Genomic DNA, 22,892 nt, shown 5'->3' on the forward strand with positions numbered 1-22,892 from the left:
ATGAGTATCACATGACTTGTTAGCCACTGCCTTTGCTGTCTGGCTCCTTTGACCATGCCTGATAATGTTTGAGCTCCATCCATATAAGATATTCTCGTAAAGGAATAGCGGATAGGTTTGAAAAACTTGGCCTCACACATTCTGGGAATTAAACTTGTGCTGTTGACACACTGCTTACCAGCAAGTTAATGTGGGGTGAGAAATTGTTTAAAAAAAAAAAAAGAAAAAAGAAAACTGCTTTTATATTTTGCAACCTTCCAATACAGCATTTTCTTAGCTTTCAGATCATATTTTACACTTGGGTATTCATGACATCTAGTACGCTCTTCTGATTGGTATCTGTGATGATGCAAAGCATACGTTTTGAAGCTTTTAGAGGTTTTATTTGCATTTTCTTGTTTCGTAAAACAGACTAATTTAGAAGTTGGCTACCTTCTGCCAAAAAACTTTTAGCTCGCAAAAGATATGTTCCATTTTCGATATTTGCAAATTTGAAAATGTTTTTTTTTTTTTTTTCCATTCTTTTTATGGTAACGTCAAACCAAAAAGAGGGAGTTTTCAAAGGGAATATTTCTTTTTTTTTTCCCTCAAAACAAAACTTTTGGAGGTGTATGTATCTCTTTCAAGTATAAAAAAAAAATACCCCAGATTTAAAGCTGATGTTGTTTACATAAGCAGGACTAGAACCAATAGCCTACACCAGTTTTTATCTTTGTCACTAAACAAACAGAAAAACAACAAAAAACAAGAACATGGGGGCCATTTCGCAGTACTGAGAAAGAAAAAAAATCGATTTATTTCTTAAAGTAAACAATTCTAGTCATGGCTGTGTAATTTAACTATTTCTACTCTCATGCATAATTCGGTCGGGTTTAGTTTATGGAGTTTATTGCATGTCCCAAAGCAACTCAGGCTATGAAGGGTATCATAGTGAAGGGCTCCACGTAACTTCAAGCATATGGGGTTCTTTAACGTGCAGTGACATCACACAGCACATGAGTGCGTGCCTTGCATTTTGCCAGGTTCGACCTTAGGCATCCTGGCTCAGTAGTCGAGCCCCATAACCGATTTGCGATGGCTGTAGGGCTTATACAAAATTTCATTCTGTATTTAGCAGACTTAAGAAAAAGATTTATAAGGATAAAAATAAAGAAAAAAAAAGGAAATAATCATAATACAAAAAATTTTATTCTAGTCTGGAGCTCTAATGTAAGCTGCATCAATTTGGTAGATTGCTAGCAAATCTCAAGGCAATTTTTTAAAGCTGTTTTCAGTCCAACCCTACATGTGGCAGCAATTAGGGCATGCACTTAGAAAACTAAGTGATAGAAATTTTCATTGTCTTTTTTTTTTTTTTTTTTAATGTTTGAAAGCCTGAAGAGCTTGCTGGATACTTTTAAACTGTCAAATTGTGCTGACTAACTGCACACTGCTCTAGTTTCTGTTTCAAAGCTAAACTATCTGTGGCACAAAATCAAAGGTGCACATAAAACTTTTCCATTAATGCACCCATATGCATCTGCAAAAAAAATTTAGTCATCCTAGCTTTTATGCTAATTTTATAGTCATGAAAAACCAACTCACCCAACTTCATGTGCTGACACAACTTCATATACATTAAAATAAGAAAAGCATTTTGGAAAGCATCATTTACACCTATTTTTATAGGCCCCACTCATGCCCAGTAACCTGACCATGGGGTAACACTTGCAAGCTGAAATCATGGTGGCTTAAAAATACATCGGCTTCAATGTTCTATACTAGCACACTTTGTCTTGAGATGCACTTGACTTTTGTTACTGAAAGCACAACAATGCATGATGAAACAAAAGTACTGTACCTTTAAAAATTTTGCTTGCATGCATTCCTATGGGTTGTACTTGCAAATGTTACCCTCAACCAGTGACCACCTCATCTTGATTTATCACAAATCAGTGATTTATGGCATGCAAAAAACACTAAGGCACTCTCATGCACTTCTGTTCATTCAAACATGCAGCTAATAATAGATACAGGATGCTGTGGCTAAGTTATCCATTCAATTTATCGAACAATACCTTATATTTAATCAGCATTTTTATAGTGCACAACTGGTACCAACTGTTAGAGAAGAGTGATGAAGAGTGTAGTAAGCCCCCGACTGTTATAGAAGAGCGGACTTTTGCGCCATGAGTTGAATGACCAATGCAATTTTCACAGCATAGTTTTGCACACCACATGGCCTTAGCTTCTAGACAAGGACTTACGTTTGCTCTGATGCTGTCTTCAATATGCGATAGGCTCGAGCAAATAGAAGCCTGCCTTGCTTCACACCTTTTAATGGCCTCCCTGCGTGCACGAAATTGTTTTCTATGAGAAACTGATATTAGATGTAATTTTAATGCAACAGCATTCAGGGCCCTGCTCTGCAGAAAACCCGGTGTCGACATCGTGAGCGAAAAATCGCAAGCATGCCCCTTGCACATGGTAGTTGGCAAGTCACTTGGCAAGGCAACGTTATGAGCCCACATGACATGGCCAAGTTGACACGAGATGGAAACAGAACTTAATTGGGACCTAGATCCCAAGTCAGACACTCTACCCTTAGGCTGCTCAGGGATTCATGTCTATGCCGGGAGGGCGTTCACATAATGTGCTAGCTTATTTCCGTATGTTATTTGTGAGCTAATAAAGGCACAAATTACTGGATGAGTAATTAAACAAGTAGTAAAGTGCATGCATGCAAATAAGTATTTGAAAGGGGAGCCACAGACAGGAGCTGTTAATGCTTTCACATCTTTTTTTTTTAGTTTTTTTCCCCTCAACTGAAATTCTTCATTCCTGTGATTCCCTCAACTGAAATTCTTCATTCCTGTGATTCTTCTCCACTGTCAATGCAATGTAATGAGCATCAAGCCAAGAAGAGCAGTAACTGTATTATTTGTTGGCACATATATTCCTTCTTGCTACAAAATCAGCAAAGAGCCAATTTTGAGCTGACAGCACTATGGGAAAAAAGCATGCATGACAGAAGACGTTGGAGGGAAGTAGAATACTGAGCTTGACTCACGTGTAGAATACTGAGCTTGACTCACGTGTTATGCGCGACTCTCTGCTTCAGCATTTGCATCTTGCCGGATATTTCAACACATTCAGCAGAAAGTCCTTTGTTTGCTAAGGAAAGTAAACCTGGCCATTTTAAAAGTTTACAGCAAAAAGCACATAGGCTTCGTGTTTACAAAAAGCCAAACTACTGCTACACATAACACAAAATGCTGAGCTTTACTTTGTTACTGGACAAGAAATAAAAGGAATGTTTCATGCCAATACACGGCACAAATTTCTGCAAACTGTAATCTCTTTCATGAGATGCTTGCTCTGAGAGATGAGTGTCCACTGATGTGTAGAGTGCTGCCGTCTGGAATATTAATAGTTCACCATAGCCAATCATTCATCACTGACTGGCATATCCTACCTTATTCCTGAGAACAGAATTACAATGTGTACAGTGTTGCAATCAACCATAAAACTCAATCACCTATTTCAAGTAGAAAACAGAGATAATAAAAAATAAGACTGCAAAGGTGGCGCTAGAGAGGATACGACAAGCAGCAGCAGATGACTCTTTCGCTGAAGCTTCAGCTGACTGCAGGGCATCAAACAGGTGACAGAATTTTTGATGCACAGCAAAAGCATTCTTCTCAGGGTCACAGTAGCCACATTTCATAGTACCTCTGAGCTCCACTATGTCACCTGCACAACGATAGGGAAAAGAACAGGATTTCATATCAATCTGGCTCCTTCATAAATCCTGTCACACGAGCTAAGAATCATAGTTCAGCAGACTATGGGATTCCAAACACAGATATTTGAAGACCACTGGATGAGTGAAACATTGTTTTCAACATTTGCACCTGTTACAAAAGCTTTTACATAAGACATAAGTTAGACATTTGTTGATATACTGTATCTAAGGAAATTTCATGTCAGTATGCAAAAGCAAACCTGCGATAATGCAAAATAAAAATTTGCGGCCTCCAATTTGAACTCTGTGGCATCTATACTCATCAGCCACGCCTTCATAAATGCTGAGGTGTTTAAGGAGTGTAATGACTGCAATCAAGTTGTCCACCTTCAACAAAGGACACCAAACAGGAAACTTTCACGAATTTGTTTGATTTAAGCGCACTTCAAATGGATCAACACTGAAGACATTCTTAGCTCTCGTACACTCTTTGTAGCCTTCAGGGATAACATATACAAATATCTGCTGCACTCTCTCCTTGTACATATTCAGAGGGTTATGCGTCTAAGTGCCCCCATGCCAATTATTCTTCCATTCTAACGATGGGTACAATGATTCAACCACCATATTGTTGCTATTGAAGGCAGCCAATAGTTGCAAATGTACCTCTGTAGCAGTGCTCTAAATGTGCTCTGTTCTATAATTTGTTCTCGCACATTTATTCACCTTCTTGACATGCAAGGTGTTTCAAGCTTGAGGTAGTGCACAACAGAAGACTAGCACTCCTGTTGTGTCCCTTTTGTTTTGTTTTTTAAGACTACCCTTTTCTAGCTGTTGCTATGTGCTTAGACTGTTGACATGTTGTCCAGATTCCTTTCCTCTTCTTCATAACTGTAGACTGCTTTCAATCTCGTGCTAGTTTCTAAGAGCATTGTTGCCATCTGGATGTTCATGTACAAGGCCCTCCAGACTAGCGTTTCAGTTGCACCACATGCACTTTAATGAAGTAACACATGCTCAGGCCATTCATTGAGGATTTATGAATTTATGCTAACAGACCAGCACAAAGTCTGAGATTGCCCTGTGTATTTACTTCATTCATCATATCTATATACAGTCGAACCTCGATATATCGAACACGGATATATATCGAATTATTGATTATATCGAACACTTTCTATATCACGCGGAAAATCGCATGCATTTTCAATTTTTTATTTCGAACGGCGTCGGTTGCCAAATGGATAAATCGAACTCCGCCACCCCAAACCATGTGCACTCTGTTGACAGGAGGCGAGCTTTCCCTCAACGCCCTCGAAGATAGCGGCGGCGCGATGGGCGTTCCCGACTGCTGCGCACGATCGCTGCATACATCGGTCGCGCCGAGGGCGCCATTTGAACGTAGCGGCGTATGCACGCGGCGGCTTGGCCAGGCTAGGGTGGCTAGCCTCATTTAGTTTGTCAATGACTAACCGCGTCTCGGCGCCGCCACTTGTGCTGCGCCAGTCGTTGTTATCGTGTGTGGCCTAGGCAGCCTAGGTGGCCTAGGCCTGTCACGGCGTGGTCGGTGTTGTGATGGCTGCAAACGCGAAGAAGCAGACGACCCTGACATTTGCTGCGAAATTGGAAGTGATCCGCCGCGTTGAAAATGGTGAAAAAAATTACGACGATTACGGTACTTTCTAATGCGAAATCTGAGAGCAGCTCGTCAGCTGTTACAGCTTTTCTATAGATTTAGGCAACTAATTCGAGCAAGACATATATGTACAATTACAGACAACTGGTTACGAGGGACAATGGCGACGGCGACACGAAACCCAGGAACAGGCGCCAAAGAGCTTAATGCTGGAACGATGCCATTCGAGACATATTTTGAAAGCGAAGTTTTCTTTTTTTTTTTTTTACCGTGGTGAACTAGGTTATATAAGCAAGCTACATCAAAATATGATGCTTTTCTCTGTGAGTGTGTGAATTCTCGGTTACTGCACATATTACTCTGCAGTTCGGTGTGGGCGCTCGCATTATTCATGAATTATCTTTGCAGTGTGCACCATTTGTGGTCGCGTCTTCCACTTGAGCTGTGAAGCGTGCCTTTCATAATTGTTTCACACGAATGTAAAGGCGAAGTGTTGGTCACTTGTTTCTGTGGACACCTGAATCGCGCCGGAAGGGGAGGAAGGAAGGTGAGAGTGAAAGTCCACTTGAGCTCTGAAGCGTGCCTTTCAAAGTTGGTTCACATGAATTGAAAGGCGCAGTATCTGTCACACTTGTTTCTGTGGACACCTGAATCGCGCCATAAGAGGAGGAAGGAAGGTGAGAGTGAAAGTCCACTTGAGCTGTGAAGCGTGCCTTTCGTAATTGGTTCACATGAATGGAAAGGCGCAGTACCTGTCTCACTCATTTTCTGTGGACACAGCAACCGCGCCGTAAGGGAAGGAAGGAAGGTGGGAGTGAAAGTGGAGCTGGTTACGAGGGACAACGCCGACGCCGCCGCGAAACCCAGGAACGGGCGCCAAAGAGCTGCGCTCTAAAAAGTCAAGCGTCGCCGAAGCTTTCAGCATACTAAGGAGTACTTTGAGCACTCTGCTGAAAAACAAGAGGGCATAAAGGCCAAGGCGGAACAAAACCAGCACTCAGGCGCGCGGCGGGTGCGCAAAGCTGCCTTTGAAGACGTTGAGAAGGCGCTGCACAAATGGTTCATCGACGCAAGGGCCCGGAATATTCCTGTATCGGGACCGATGATACAACAGAAGGCCAAGAACTTTGCGTTCATTCTCGGTGCCGAGAACTTCAATGCCAGCAGCGGTTGGCTGCAACGTTTTAAGGCCCGCTTTAACATTGTCGGGAAGACAGTCTCGGGGGAAAGTGAGGACGCCAATGAAGGCGAGATCAAGAAGTGGCTTGAAGAAGAGTGGCCTAAGATTCTCGTCAAGTATGAGCCCAATCAGATATTCAATGCTGACGAGACGGGCCTGTTCTGGCAAATGCTTCCGCGACAAACGCTCGACACGCGCGGAGACAAGTGCCACGGCGGCAAGCAAGGCAAGGCTTGTATTACAGTTCTGTTGGCTGCGAATATGGACGGCAGCACGAAGCTGCGGCCACTTGTCATAGGCAAGTTCCAAACCCCGAGATGCATGCACAACTGCCCCAGTGTTCCAGTGATATACGCATGGAACAAGAAATCGAGATATTCCAAAAATGGTTGAAGGCATGGGACTCGGAGCTGGCGCGTCAAGGCCGGACGGTTTGCCTCATCGTTGACAATTGCACAGCACACCACACTGATGTCCAGCTGAGCAACATTGAAATTAAGTTTTTGCCGCCGAACACGACGTCGAAGCTGCAACCATTGGACCAGGGCATTATTCGCGCTTTCAAATCCATTTATAAACGTCGGCTGATCGACATTTTGCTTTTCAAGCTGCGGATGGGCCAAGAGCTAAAGATAGACCTTTTGGGTGCCATTCAAATGCTGAAAGCCTCGTGGGACAGCGTCAAGCAGTCGACAGTAGTTCACTGCTTTCAGCATGCGGGTTTTGTAAGTCGCATTGAAGAAGCTTCCGAGCAAGCAACTGAAGAATCAGCGTTGGACGACGGCACAGAGGAAGAATGGCAGCTCGAAGAAACCTGGAGCCAGTTGGAGCGCTTTGTCGGTGCTGAGCCACACAGCATGTGCATTGATGACTTCGTTGGCGGTGACGACAGCACCGGAACAGTGGCGGAGTTGACAGATGTAGAGATTGCGGCAGAAGTTACTGCTGAGCGGCCAAACGAAGACGCTGCCGAGGTTGATCCCGTAAGCGCTGCCCCGCTCCCGACTGGAACTGAGGCTGTAGCTGCTTTGGACCTTGTACGCCGCTACTGCAGCGCAATAGAAGGCGCTGGACTATCGCTTGTGGACCGTTTAGACTACGTTGAGGACGCCGTGGTTAAGCACGCGGTTGCCAATTTGAAGCAAGCTACGCTGCTACAGTACTTTAAGCCAAAGGAATAAATACTTTGTTTGAAACTTCAAGTGAGTATTTATTGCGCCCCTGTGCCACGATTGGTTCATTGATTGATTTGTACTAGTTTTTGACGCATTTTTTACGTGATTTTGTATATCGAATTCCGGCTATATCGAACTATTTTGCAATCACCGCGCTGTTCGATATATCGAGGTTCGACTGTATTAGTGAAGTGCAAAAACACATCATTTTATGCACCTTTCATCACAAAAGGGCCTATTTTTTCAATGCTGAAGGCATTCATTGAACAGTGAATATAACAGTAAGGGCTCCAGTAACAAGTTAATGCATTTCATTTAACAATGCTATGGACATTAAAATCTCCAATGCAGGCATATTTTCATGTAATATACACCTAAAAAACGTAACTTAAAATTTCATTTCAGTTCAAACAGACTCGTCAAAGCAATACTTATGCGTTAATCTGACAAAAATTTGAACTGCAAGAGCAAAGAAAAAGTGTAAAAAATATAAAAAGATGAAGAACAAACAAAAGACCAAAAAACAAAAGGTAACTGGGGCAGCAATGCAGACGCAACAACTGTATCGGTAGTTGGCTTACTCTGCAGTAGTTGGTCCAGCAATGTATACGGTGAGTGCCAAATAAACTGTGCTTTTCACCGTCCCTGCTCGTTGTGTGTGGCTGACCCGACGATACATGGAGTCAGAAGTGACAAAGACGCCACTGACATGGAGGAACTGAAAGCCCCGTAGCTGCTTCAGTTCACCGGAAACGTTGCCAAAAACTGGAGACATTTCAAGCAACACCTGAAAATCTTCATGACGGCTACAAAACCGAAGGTGGCCAGAAGCGACACACAGAAGATGGCATTGCTGCTACACGTGGCTGGTGAACAAGCCATCGACGTATACAAGATGTTCGGACTGGAAGGGCAGCCTACCTTCGAAACGGTTCTGAGCAAGTTTTATGACTACTGTTCGCCGAAGAAAAATGAGACCTACGAACGTTTTGCCTTTCGTATGCGTGAAAAGGCTGAGGGTGAGTTGTTCAAGCAGTTTTACCGGGACCTGCTGCTGAAAGCTCAAACATGCGAATTCGGCAGTCTGGCTGATCCCATGATTCGAGAACAAATCGTATATGGGACCGGAAATAAATTCCAATAAAGGCTGCTACACAAACAGGACTTAACCCTCGAGAAAGTGGTCTACATGTGTAAGACAATGAGTTATCGACCAAGCAGAGTAAGCTGTGGAACGAACAGGAACAAACAATTCATTATGTGAACCAAGGGTCCAGGAAACAGAGGACACAGCAACGAGCAGCAGCCAGACAGCACTGTGACAAGTGTGCCTATGTTCACAAGGGACCAGCTTGTCTGGCAGTAGGTAAAGAGCATCGCAAATGCAAACAAAAGGGTCATTTTACAGCGTACTGCATATGATCAACCATCCACGAAGTTCATGAGGAGCAAACAACTGAGGACGAATTTGACATTCTGGAGGTAGGCAGCCACAGCACGGAAGCCAAGTCTTGAGTGGCTTGCACCAGCGAAGGTGGGAGATATCAACGTTGAGTTAAAAATTAATACCGGGGCACAGGCGAACCTTTTGCCATTGCTGTGTTGGAAACGAGTGGGGCCCAAAGCGCCGCTTCAGAAGTGCTTGACAAATTTGCGCAGCCTACAATGGAGGGGTAATTGCGCATATTGGTCAAACGCAGTTGTCAGTGGCCTGCAATAGAATGGAGCAGGTTGTCAAGTTTTTCATTGTCAAGAAATTCTGTACTTCCATCCTGGGTCTTCATGCCTGTGAGCACTTTGGATTTGTCAACTACGTTTCTGCAGTGACCTGTGACGATTTAGTGTCGGAGTATCCAGAGGTATTCCGTGACCTGGGATGCGTCAAACAAACGTACCATATGATCCTAAAGAATGGAGCCACCCCTACGGTACAAGCAGCTCGTCGGGTGCCACAGGCACTGCTACAACCGCTAGAGCAGGAGTTGAAGTGCTCGTCTGAGGCCAACATAATCAAGAAGATGTAGAAGCCAACAGACTGGTATATCTCTGGAAAGCAGTTGGTGGTGCCAGACTTAGTCTCCAGAGTCCTAACCATGAGCAAAGCCCGCAGCGCCGAGCTGGTGGACGTGGAAGTACATGCAGTCTAGATCCAGCACTCCCTTGTCAGCGACGCCACCAGATCACAGCTGGTTCGTGAAACTGCTGAGGACCCTGAACTGGCAGAAATGATATGTTGCCTCCAAGAAGACCTCCCGTTGCCTGGTCCTTACAAGCCATATGATGGTCTGCACCCTTGGAAGACGACCGATGTCCAAGCGAACTGCTCATGGGACGGCACCTTAGGTCCAGACTCCCAGACTTTGCACCGTATATCCCTGCCCGGCCGGGTCAAACACAAGCAGAACTGCAATAGAGGAAGGCATCTGCGGCCACTGCAAACTGGTGACATGGTGTGGCTGAGGGAGCATGGATGATGGGACAGGAGGGGCCGGGTGCAGGAAGAAGTGGCTCCACAATCATCGCTAGTCATAACTGAAGATTGGCATGAGTTACGATGCAACAGGATGCAGCTTACCCCGATAAGAGGTACCTTTGTGGAGAGAGATGACACTGAGGAGTCTGGCCTTGGTGCGTCTGAACCAGAACCTGTGGTGGATGCCCAAGTTCCTCATCCTGTTGAGCATCAGCCCAATTCGCCTGATACGTGATCTTCTCTGGTGACGACTCCAGGGAGACACCAAAGTGCTAATGGATGTGTAACCAGGCGGTCCACGAGAACTGTTCGACCTCGGGCACGCCTGACTTATGATGAACATTTTCAACAGCTGAGTAGTTCTTTTTATGTTCTTTGCATTAAGAGTAGCCTCAAAGGAAGGATGATGTATTGGTAGTTGGCTTACTTAGTAGTAGTTGATGGCAACCAGGGTGCAACACAAGCTCCACCACAGAGATGTATACGGTGAGCGCCAAATAAACCGCACTTTTCCCCCTCCAAGTTCGTTGTGTGTGGCTGACCCGACGATAAAACCACGCTGTTGCATCCCTTATTCATAGTAGTTCACGATTTTACCAGCCGCAACTGGCCCGCAGCCACACTGTCCAGTTACACAAACTTGTTTTGAAAGAAGTACTGAAGGAAAATGAAGTGCTTAAAGTACACATTCATTACAGGTCATGAATTAGTGAGGAGGTCTTTAAGAAGGGGAGACGAAGCTCGTGTGTCAGGAGTTGAAGTTGAAGTTGAAAGTTTATTTTTGGATCAAAAAACATCGTACAAGAATATACAGCGAGAGGTCCCACGGTACAAGACTGCAGGTGGGACCTCCCATGGTAATAGATTTCGATAGGCAACATAAAGAATAATATTATTGTAAAAAAATTTATGAAGCAATACTGAAAATAAATAACGAAATACATAGTAAAGAGTGCATTGCTGGCAGATTTAGATACAAAAACAAAATACAGAAAAAAGTACAAAAACACTAACGAATTTTGCAACACAAAAGATAAATAAAGAAATCACAAATTAAGAGGAAAACTTTTTCAACTTGAACGAAGAAAGTGTACTAGTTTCCTTAATGTCGAAATTCAACTAATTCCAAAATGATATGGACGAAAATTGAAGGCCTTGTTTCCCGTAGTTAGTACTGACCTTCGGTAGTAGAAAATTATTACGTAAAGTGAACCATGTAACGCTGTTGTTTTTGATCATGCCGGGAGGAAAAATGCTAAATGGGAGCTGATGGTGAAGAATCTTAAAGAATAGCATACTGATATTATAAAGATAAAGAGCCGAGAGGGGTAGAACATTTAAATTCATGAACAAAATGTGCGACGGTGACATTCGAGGGGAGGAGGTTATGATGCGTATGGCTTGCTTTTGCAGTTTAATTAAAGGCCAAAGATGAACATGATAGGCGTTACCCCAGGATGAAAAGCCCTAGTTTATGTGGCTGTGGATGAAAGCGTAGTTAAGTGATAGTAAAGTGTGGATTGGGAAAAAGGACCGGGCTTTGATTAGTGCGCGTAACCCAAATGAAATTTTCTTGCAAGTTTCCACTATATGATAATGGAATTTTAGATGAGGGTCAATAACAACACCTAGAAACGAAATTCGGTCTTGCGACTCGGTGGCAGTGGAACTGAAGTATAGCAATGGTGAGATGGGCAATGGCTTTTGAGGGGAATGGAAAATCTGAAAGCAAGTCTTAGTAACATTCACAGTAAGGCAGTTGCCGTAAAAACCCGCGTATAGTACGAACCCGCGTATAGTACGAGGTGCAATATGAGGTAGCGAAAATGGAAAAAAAAAGTTTTCACCCGCAAATAATACGAGGGAAGAAGGCCTTTATTTTCACAGCATCTCGTTTTCACTCGTCGTCCGTTTCAGTGTCAGAAGACAGTGAAACGTCTGACAGTTTGTCGGACAGCTCTTCCCACAAGAACTCGTCCTCTGTGCCATCCAGTGCATTGGAAATTGCACACTTTTTAAACGCCCGAACGATGAGCTCCTCAGGGATGGCAGCCCATGCGTCCGCGATCCACTTGCAGAGGACTGCTGGAGAAGCCCTCTTCAGTCGCCCCGATGGAGTCACTTCGGGGTCTCCTGACCTCATCCACTCAGCGTAACAGCGTTTCACGGCGTCTTTAAAAGGCTTGTTTATGCATACGTCGAGGGGTTGCAATTGCGATGTCATCCCTCCTGGGATGACGACGAGCTCGGTGCGAGATTCGCGTAGCAGTCTCTTGACAGAGTCTGCTAGGTGGCAGCGGAAGGCGTCCAACACAAGGATTGACGGTAAACCGAGCAGTGCTCCAGGCCGCCGACACCATACGGACTTTATCCAATCCAGGACTAAAGTCTCGTCCATCCAACCTTTGTCCTGGCATCAGACGACAACATCCTTGGGAATCAGCTCACCTTTTGGCAAAGTTTTCCGCTTGAACACCACGTAGGGTGGTAGCTTGCGGCCATCCGCAGTGCACGCCAACATTACGGTCACCCGTGTTTTTTCATTTCCACTCGTACGCACACAAACTTGCCTGCTGCCTTTTTCATGCACTGTGAGTGCAGAGGGCATGTCTAGGTACACCGGAGTCTGATCGGCGTTGCCGATCTGGCCCAGCGGAAAGTTCACATTTTTTCGCAGCGATATAACGTACCGCTGAAACGCCACAAGCTGCTCCTCATAGCTTGCGGGTAGCTTCTGGGATATTGACGTCCTTCGACGCAACGAAAACCCAGCGCGGTGCATATACAGAGACACCCAGTGCCTACTGGCTTTGAAATCGCTCCGTGGGATGTTTTTTTCCGCTGCGATCTCTCTTGCCTTTGCTTGGAGCAACTCGATGTTCACACGCAGATGTCGTCCACGCTGTTCCTGTATGAAGGAGGCCAGGCCTTGCTCAATCTCCGGATATGTTCCGTTTTTTGGCCCCCAGAAACTTCGTCTTAGGCCAGAGCACGCAAAGAGGGCTTCTTTCTGCTTTCTCCATCCACGAATGCTGCCCTCGGTGACGCCAAACTGTCGCCCTGCCGCAGAATTTCCGATGGTCTCAGCTGCTACTATTACTTTTCTTTTGAAAGCAGCTGAATATTGCTTCCGTGGACCCGACATTGTCACTGACATGCGCGCTTCGCCTAATAGCCTAGTTGATGTCCAAAATGGCGACAATGGCGACACATCAACAGAGTACAGTGTTCTAGAACACTGTAAACAGAGAAAGAAAGGTAGCTGACGTCACCACTAGACGGCGCATCCTTCGTTGCGAACCTTGATTATGATATTTCCGGGCTGTAACGAAACAAGAACTACGAACTTGGGGCTGAAAATTTTGGGACCCGAATATAGTACGAGGCGGAAATTTTACATCCTAAAATTTTGAAAAAAAAAACCTCGTACTATACGCGGGTTTTTACGGTAATATGGCACCAATGCTCAAGAGCATTAATGTCATTTTGAAGGTTAGATATGAGCTGGTAAATGTCATGGTGTGATGTTATCATAGTAGAGTAATCTGCGTATAATATGCCTAAACCAGGATGGTAAATCGTTAATGTAGAGTAGAAACAATACAGGGCCTAGAATAGAACCCTGTGGAACCCCAATGTTAGTGAGAGCTTTATTAGATGCATGGTTATTAATACAGACTATGTGCTCTCGGTCATGAAGAAAGCTCTTCAAAAGCATTAGTGAAGGTCCTGATATGCCGTACGACTCAAGTTTCTGAAACAAGATGGAGTGATCGATGGAATCAAATGCTTTGCTGAAGTCAATGAAAACTGCACCTGAAAACTTTCCTTTATCGATAGCAAGCCTGATATAATCTATGAGAGAAGCTATAGCAGTATCTGTTGATAGTCCGCGTCGAAAACCATGTTGAGTATCAGTCAATATGTTGTATTTTTCAATATGTCCTAACAGCCTTATTTCAAATAATTTTTCTAAATTCATGTCAAAAGCCTGTTTACTGATGAAGCGCAGGATATAGACCAACACCGTGTTTACAAACAAAGGTGGCGCTTATGACGCTGCAGCAGACTGGGTGTGAAAAGTAGGCTTAGCACCCTTAGGAATACATGGAAGCGAAAGTTTTCAGAGCAGTTTTCTAATTTCATGAGGCACCTATGATGTCGTGTTTTGGTGCAGAGCAACTATGAACATCCTAGAACAGGTTGTGGAAGCATGAAAGGCCATTTCAGTGGCAGTTTTTTTAAAACACCGCAAAACATAAGAGTATGAATTGGGAACATTTTTCTCGTTTCGCAGAGCATCAGAAGAGGTGGCCAGTCATTAAACACTGGCAATAGTTTTGAAGAAATGTGTGACAAAGTATGTTATGTAATTCGGGAGGCAATCTATTTTTAAAATGCTACTAAAAATAGGCATTGTGAAGCCGTATATACCGCCAACAGGCTCGTTAACCGCTGCGTGTTCCTCCGAATCCCGCAAACTTCTCTTGTAGCCTGGTATGCTGCCATATGCACTGAATTTTTTTACTAATAACAGTTGTTCGAGGCGTGTAAACTATGAAAAATTACGTTCGAAAACCACTTATCAAACGTCGTGACAACCGTAACAGGTGGCGGTGCAGATGACGGTCTATTCAAGCGCAGACGACGCTGGCATCTGCGACTTGAGTAGACGGGCCATTTTAGTCATCTGCCACTGCTGCTGCATGTGGCTTGTTTATCGTGCTGTGTGAAGACTGCCTTCAGCTAATAAGTTCGTATCATTTGAGTGGCACTATTTAAAAAGGCATGTAGCCTGCGTGGCAGCATGTGGGACAACACGAGGAGCTGTCGCAATTCTGAGAAGCATCCAATGGATAGCTACTTTTTTTTTAGCGGTATGTCGGTCTTTACAATGCATATTTATTGAGGATTTTAAAAACTAATTGGCTTCAAAATGATGCAGCATATTTTGTGACACTTTCTCTGAAACATTCGCTAACTTTTAACCATCAGCCATGTTTGCTGGTGCTCTCCGTAACCGGAAAATTATTTTGGCAAGCTTTCCTTGCACGTGTTGCTATGAGGCATGCTTACGACTTGTGTTCCCATACATTTCGTGATATTTTAAAAATACTCCACTGTAATGAGGTTTCATAGTTTCAAAATGCGTTCTACGATGTTCATAGTTACTCTGCACAAAATGATGACATCATAAGTGCGCTGTGAAATCAGGAAAGTGCTTTGAAATCTTTTGGTTCCATGTACAGTCGAACCCGGATATATCAAACTCGAAGTGGATCGCGAAATAGTTCGATATATTGATAATTCGATATACAAAAATCGGCTTGGGACGACACTTACGATGCGAAAAAATGATACCGTATTTGCCGCGTAATCAACTCACCAACTCACTCGCATAATGAACCCATCCTCCGCTTTTGCACTCGAGAATTTGGAAAAAAAAAAAAAGCGTTAAGGCCAGCTCGCTCACATGCAAGCGATTTTAGCGACGAGCGGGAGTGACAGAGCAACAAATTTCCAACTTGTTGGAACTGCATCCCTGGCAGCTCAAAACGAGGTTTCTGTGTCGTCGCGGTCACGGCGGAAATCGCTAACGTTTTCGCTTGCTTGTCGTACTCAGTTTCGGTCGTCTCATCCACAGCTCATTTCTTGGCAGCGTGCCAAGATGCTGCGCAGCGATCGATAACGTCGCCGCTTGTTTATCTTTTGATAGCTCCTGCGGCGGCGAGGAGCGAACTTGGCAGACTGCCCGTGATGGCTTGATTGTACAAGCCTGGTTCGGTTTATCACGCCGCGCCTGGGGCAGGCGTAGTCCACTGCCACAAAATCAATGGAAAGCGTGATACAATTGCTGCAAATGCTGTTTGAAGCGAAAAATGCTAAAAGCCAGTGTCATGATCGCAGCTGACCACATGCTTTCGTTGATTCATACATGCAAGGATAAACGACTCTTGCAAAAAAAAAAAAAAAGCAGCTTCGTAACGCTATATCTTACGCTACGTCACGCGTACAGCGCAACGATAAAATAGACGACTCTTGCAAAAAAGAAGAAAAAAAAAAGATCTGCCGTTTCTTAACTTCCGCAGGCGCCATAGCCGCGCCAGCCGCGGCGCGCAGAGGGTTCGCAACACACGCTGGAGAAAGAGTCCGACATTCTGTCTGAAAATGGGCCGGGCTGGCTTGGCGCATGCGTAACGCATGCTACTGCGAACGAAGGCCGGGAAAGAGGAAGGAGAGAGATAGGTAGGCAAAAGAATGGGCACACCCTTGCGCTTCGCTCTATCGCGTTTTTCCCCTCTCGTTCCCACCGGTTCTCTCTGGTTCATTCACGCACATCTTGCAAACGTCACGTGCTGGCGCGCGGGAAACGATAACAACCGCAAATGCGCGCGCCTTTGGGGAATGGGCGCGGCACTGCCCTAGCTGAATTGTCCCCCCTCATTCCTTCCGCGTATGACTTGAAAACGTCACGTGGCAAACGGCCGAGGGTGATGAGATCGTCTTTGGGAAAGGCACACTTTCCAGTGCGTGGTGCGGAGTTCGATATATTGAACTACCGGTGAAATTGAGTTCGATATATGACGCGGCTTTCCTATCTTTTACATGGGATTTTCAAGGGGATATTCCGTGAGATCGATATAGCCAAAATTCGATATATCCGGGTTTGACTGTATTCCTATGTGCGCTAGGTCTTCTTTTCACCCCTAGTCGGCCAAGCCTGGCGACAGCAGCGCTATTGCATCTTGCTTATGTCACAGATCAGTGTTGGTCTATACAGCTTCGTCCACGTGACCGATGATGACACAATCCAAAGGTGGAGATAAAAGTACAAGCACAAGCACAATCCACAAAACAGAAACCGAAACTGAATAGAGATAACACACAATATAACATATACATATACCACTTATATAAAGTGCAACCGCACGTTTAATTGATGTCAACAAGCTGCTAAGCTAGCAAAAGTTAGAGAACCGGCCGAAAATTCATGCGCCTAATAAATAATCAGTAATTCCAGTTCTGATAACGTAAAGAATGGTTGATCTATAGTTTGATCTAAAATTTTTAATGCCACTGTCTGACAACTACATACAATGCATTCGAAATTTTAATTGTTCAGAACATATCGAAAATTTGCTCTGATGTAAAAATGCGCTGAAAAAAAAAAAAAAAACCCTGATCATGACCTATGCTACCTACATGCCCTGTTTTTTCTCTATTTTTTTTTAACTAACCTTGATTTTAAAGTACTGGAGACATACTGCAAGAAGACACGTAAAATTTTTGATTAAAACTTATAAATTCCATAGAGTGCATCTAGTTACACTCGCAGATGTCTAAAAAGTGTCAAACTTGGCACACAAGAAGTTTTCTTACTGTCTTTGTCTTAAGGGGGGATGCGGGGTTAAAGAGTCATATTCTGAACAGTAGCACGAAATTCAATAAAATTTTCAAGGATGGCTTATCTTCGTCTTATAAGAATATATGTTAAGTTTCATCACCCTAGTGCAAACAGAAAAAAAGTTGTAGCTGTCATAATGAGTAATTAAGCGTGACAGCTTAGAAAAACTATCATTTCAAAATCATGAAGATATACTAACTGTTTGGGCTTAGATAACTTATAGGCAGGATAAGGCCCGTTACGGTTATCTTGTGATATTTTTGTAGAAAGATCTTAGCACTTTAAAAACGAACTTCATTTTTGTGCTGTCATCCTATGTCATATATTTGATAACTTTTTTTTTTTGATAGAATACTTACGAATTCAAAAAGTACCTTATCTTGTTGCCAACAAAATTTTAGCTCAGAAACTACCTGAAAGCAGCCTTTGGCAAAGGAGTTTGGAAATGGTAGTTTTCCTAACAGTTGTACTCTTGCATAAAGTGTGAATAGAGAAAAATGAATTCGAAGATTTCAGAACGTACTACAGTCGAATCCGGATATATCGAACTCGAAGGGGATCGCGAAATAGTTCGATATATCGATAATTCGATATACAGAAATCGGCTTGTGACGGCACTTACGATGCGAAAAAACGATACCGTATTTGTCGCGTAATCAACCCACTCGCATAATGAACCCACCCTCCACGTTTGCACCCAAGAATTTGAAAAAAAAAAAAAAAAAAATGTTAAGGCCAGTTCGCTGACATGCAAGCGATTGAGCGATCTCAGCGACGAGCGGCAGCGACAAAGCAAAAAATTTCAAACTTGATGGGACTAGCTGCGTCCCTCTCGCCCCTCGAGTCACCGCGGCAGCTCAAAACAAGGTTTCTATGTTGCGGCGGCAGAAATCGCGAGCGTTTTCGCTTGCATGTCGACGGCGCGCGTCACTCCGTTTCGGTCGTCTCATCCACAGCTCATTTCTTGGCAGCGTGCCAAGATGCTGCGCAGCGATAACGTCAGGGCGCGTTTATCTTTTGATCGCTCCTGCGGTGGTGGGGAGCGAACTTCGCAGAGTGCCCGTGATGGCTTGATTGCACAAGCCTGGTTCGATTTATCATGCCGCGCTTGGGGCGGGCGTCATGATCGCAGCAGCTGACCGCGCGCTTTCGTTGATTTATACATGCAAGGAAGAATGACTCCCGCCAAAACAGGAAAAAAAAAAATCTGCCGCTTCTTAACGTCCGCAGCTATCATATCTTACGCTACGCCGCGTGTACAGCACAACGATAAGAAAAGATGACTCTCGCAAAAAAAAAAAAGAAAAAAAAGAAACCACAGAGAGAGCTGCCGCTTCTTAATGTCCGCAGGCGCCATAGCCACGTCAGCCGCCGCGCGCAGAGGGTTCGCAACACACGCTGGAGAAAGCGTCCGAGTCTGTCTGAAAACGGGCTGAGCTGGCTTGGCGCATGTGTAGCGTGTGCTGAAGGAGAGAGATAGCTCGGCAAAAGAATGTGCACACCCACACACATGGCTTGCAAACGTCATGTGTTGGCACGCGGGAAACGATAACTGCAGATGCAAGCGCCTTTGGGGAATGGGCAGCGGCGCTGCCCAGACCAGCTGTCGCCGAACTGTCCCCTCTCATTCCTTTTGTGCGTGGTCAGAAAACGTCACGCGGCAAACGGCCAAGGGTGATGCGATCGTCTTTGGGGAAGGCACACTTTCCAGTGCGTGGCGCGGAGTTCGATATATCGAACGACCGGTGAAATTGAGTTCGATTTATGACGCAGCTTTCCTATACTTTTACATGGGATTTTGAAGGAGACATTCCGTGAGTTCGATATAACCAAAATTCGATATATCCGAGTTCGATATAACCGGGTTGGACTGTATTCAAATTTATGGCCTAAAATGCACAGCATAAGCAACAGTACTTCTACAGGGAAATTAAATTTTTTATATGTACATATTTCTTACTTTCTTTCTAGGCATTTTACATCATGTGAATATTCAAGAGCGCACCTTTTGGATGTTAAACCCTGTAAATTAAAATACAAAAAAGAATTTAAAACACTTTACATGATGCTGCTGCTGTAGTAGAAACAGAACCTCTAAAGACACCTTCCAGCAAGACTCGACACACCTTGTGTCAGTTTACTGAAACATTTTACATATAAGCAAGAGCACCACGATCTGTCATTTATTTGAACTGTTTCAGTGAGGAGCAAGTGAAGTTTGAATGAAACTAACACTAGCCATTGTGCAGCTAAAGAAATGGCTGACTGCACCACAACTGCTAAAACTGCAAAAACGAAACAAAAAGTATGTTTAGTGTGCCAAAACTTAACGACTTGTGTTATATATGGGACCTCAACAAATGTAACTGAACTGCAACAAATACCTGCCAATAGCCATTACACTTGATGCCGAGGCTGCTAACTATAGCTCTAGGGCCAAACTGCTAGTCAACAGCCCCCTTACTGGCTCTCAGCTTCAACATTAGAAACCTGGTTGATCCAGAATTCAAAGCCTGTGAGCTGGTGGCCCCGCAGCTGTTGCTGCAGCCAAATAAACTGTTCAGGTCAGTTCAAAAGTTGTGCACAGCTGCTGATAGCCGATATTCCAAATATTCCACAAGCAAGAACTTTATCAACTAACATGCAGGTACTATAGCCATAGGAATTCCCTGGACTGACGATTAAAGAACTCGGTGAGTATAACACATGCCTTTACATACAACACACTTCATCATTACAGTGTGAAAACGGATGCTCACCTTCAGGTGTGATGCAGTGGGCCCCGTACATGTGGCTGGCCTCCCTGGCAGCATTCAGGTCGGGGCAGAGCAGCCAGTTGCCCAGCCAGTGAGGAAGCAGGGGTGCCAGAACACTGTGCGTGCACTGCACCACATCGAGCAGGCGCCTCACACCGCCCTGCACACGACACATCCCCACTGGCAGTGGTTGCCAACAACCCACTCTCGCTTCTAGTACCAAAAGATTTATTCGGTAGAAAATGCTGCCACCTTTAAAAACAAGATCATGGAAGTTTGACGCATGAAAGGTCAAACCCCCCCAAAGGCACTGAGACTTCTTCAAAATCTAGATTACTGTTTCTTGGCATAAGATATGAAAAACTCATTTTCTAGCTCTTACAGAATTTGGTCCGCATTTGCATTGCCCTTAGCCACACATCTAGTAAGTTGACACATCTAGTAAGTAATGGCTCCTTATAGAGGTGTGTGAATATTGAAATTTTGTCATATGAATCAAATACAAATTTTGAAGAAAAAAATGCCTTCGAATAAAGATTGGATATTGAATATACAACCACTGAAAAAAATGAAAAATTAAAAAACTGCAAACATTGTTAGTCTTGCTTATTTCACAATTCACATGACATTTGCAAATAAAATTAAACTAGAGCTGCACAGAAGTGCATACACAACTAAAATTCCAGTATATATTTAATACAGGATTCTACATAGTGCTGGTTTTTTTTTTTGCATAGGAATGTCATGCTTACTGCCATGTCCAGAAACTGCACGAGCATTCAATGGTTTTAACTTTGCTGCCTTTAGGCAGGAAAGTGTTGAGCTAAGAACAAAGACCAGACTTAGAAAGAGGAAATCAAGATTTAAAGTGGTACAAATTTCATTCACACAGCGTTAATAGTACAAAGAAAAATGTTTTTTTTTCTGCATATAATACTGTGCGAGAGCTGAATATGTTGCGTGGAGTGAGCTCACAATGACAATGCATCATTAGACAGCACAGAGTCAGTAAGGAACACTGGTGCCATCATACTCCTTAAGCATATAGGCACTGTGCGTTGCTCAGCAATGCAGCCAACAGTGCAGTATTCTGGTTCAAGGCAAATGCAGGACGTGTTTTTCAAACATGGGTCTAGATAGATCACACTTTGAGCATACATCTGGGGGCTGAGTTGTGTATCAGATGCATGAGTATTTAGTTTAGTTGCTTCTGTCTATAGCTGTGGTTGATCTGCAGACAATATTGGAACAAAGGCATGTTTTTGATTGTTTCTTCTACATCCAGGAATCTACACACACAAAAAAAGAGACGAGTATTGTAGGACTGTAAAAGTACCACGTACATGTCCGTCTGGATCTGGGTATTGTGCTTGTATGGTAATGTTATTCAAAACTTGAAAACCAAGGCAGCCTGGAACTTCTAGGTCTCCGAACTTGTGCAAGAGGGCTGAGGCAGATGAGTAAGTCAGCGTCAGGTGAGTAAACAGCCTGCGACCAAGAAAAGCCAGGGCTCATTTTACACATTATTATGCTGTCCACATTCACTGACAAGACAGCGGAAAACAACCAGGCATCGAAAGGGACCAGCAGGTTCATAGGTTCCATGACTACAGTGCAGGTTAAGAGGTCCATGAAAAAGCACACAACTACGTAGCATTTACCGGTATAAATACACTACTGGCGGCCAGAAATGGAAAAGCAAAACACACATCCCATGTAGAAAAACAAAATGGCATACAATCGGCATGTGCCAACATCCACAGTCATTCGCTGCGTTCGCTGCGTTCTGTTCTCTCTCCATTAATTTAGTTTTAGCACTTAGGCGGATATATCCTCCACCAGACAAGAAACTAGACAAAAGGCAGGAAGTAATCTGGTGTCGCCTCCAGACGCGTGCCTTCTTCCGCCCATCTAAATCCGCCTCTTGCGCGAGTTTTCTGCGCATGCGCGAAGTCGTAGCGGCGACCGATGGAAACACATTGGACGGCGCCGCCGGGCGGCACGGTGACCGTCACAGACTTGGCAAAGCGATACCAGCCACACCTGCCGCGTACGGTTGCCACTCTCTAAGCGTGCCAAGATGCAAGACGCGGTTTTTCAGGTTTATTTCAGCGAGCCGTGACCAACAACGACGTGAAGCTTGAATTAGGGCCACTAAGCATCAAGATGTGAATGGCCGACCTTAGCAACCGACTGCGTAGGCTCGATTGTGCGAAAAACACTTCGTTACAGGTATGTATGCATCTAAAGGAAATGTGCATGATGAGAAGTATCTACCGGAGTTTGCACCAAGCCTGCAACCCACCAGTGATAGCCGCAAAGAGGATTTGTTCGGCGCGTCTGATGGCGATGTATTTTGTAGTTTGTTTTCTTATGTGCGAAGGGGCCGGGTAGCGCAGATATCACAGGTGGCTGTGTGCGCCACACCGTAATATTTAGCATGTGTTATCACGACTGCCGCCTGACTAAAAAGAAAAAAAAAAATTGGGCGTTTGTTGTGATGCACCGCCGTTCGCGAGCCGATTGGTTGAGCTGGTCATGAG

The 22,892-nt window shown here is 44.2% G+C and overlaps 1 protein-coding gene and 1 pseudogene across 4 annotated transcripts in view; one reads left to right on the forward strand and one right to left on the reverse strand.

Moving 5' to 3' along the window:
- The window catches only part of LOC146203324 (uncharacterized), a 492,360-nt gene that overhangs the window by 334,514 nt on the left and 134,954 nt on the right, over positions 1–22,892 (reverse strand). For 3 of the 4 annotated variants that reach the window (XM_084588675.1, XM_084588676.1, XM_084588674.1), the window contains exons 3-7: positions 21,693–21,837; positions 20,353–20,509; positions 3,583–3,732; positions 3,075–3,144; positions 2,247–2,328 (exon numbers count right to left, since the gene is read on the reverse strand). The exons of the other annotated variant lie outside the window; for it this stretch is intronic. In XM_084588675.1, the coding sequence (XP_084444801.1) occupies positions 2,247–2,328; positions 3,075–3,144; positions 3,583–3,732; positions 20,353–20,509; positions 21,693–21,837 (604 nt within the window). The remainder of the gene's footprint in view (positions 1–2,246; positions 2,329–3,074; positions 3,145–3,582; positions 3,733–20,352; positions 20,510–21,692; positions 21,838–22,892) is intronic. 4 annotated transcript variants of the gene reach the window in all.
- On the forward strand, positions 9,809–10,606 carry LOC146203328 (uncharacterized; annotated as a pseudogene).

The sequence above is a fragment of the Amblyomma maculatum genome, chromosome 1 (assembly GCF_055883805.1).
Source record: "Amblyomma maculatum isolate TAMU_Amacu chromosome 1, ASM5588380v1, whole genome shotgun sequence".
Classification (NCBI taxonomy): domain Eukaryota; kingdom Metazoa; phylum Arthropoda; class Arachnida; order Ixodida; family Ixodidae; genus Amblyomma; species Amblyomma maculatum.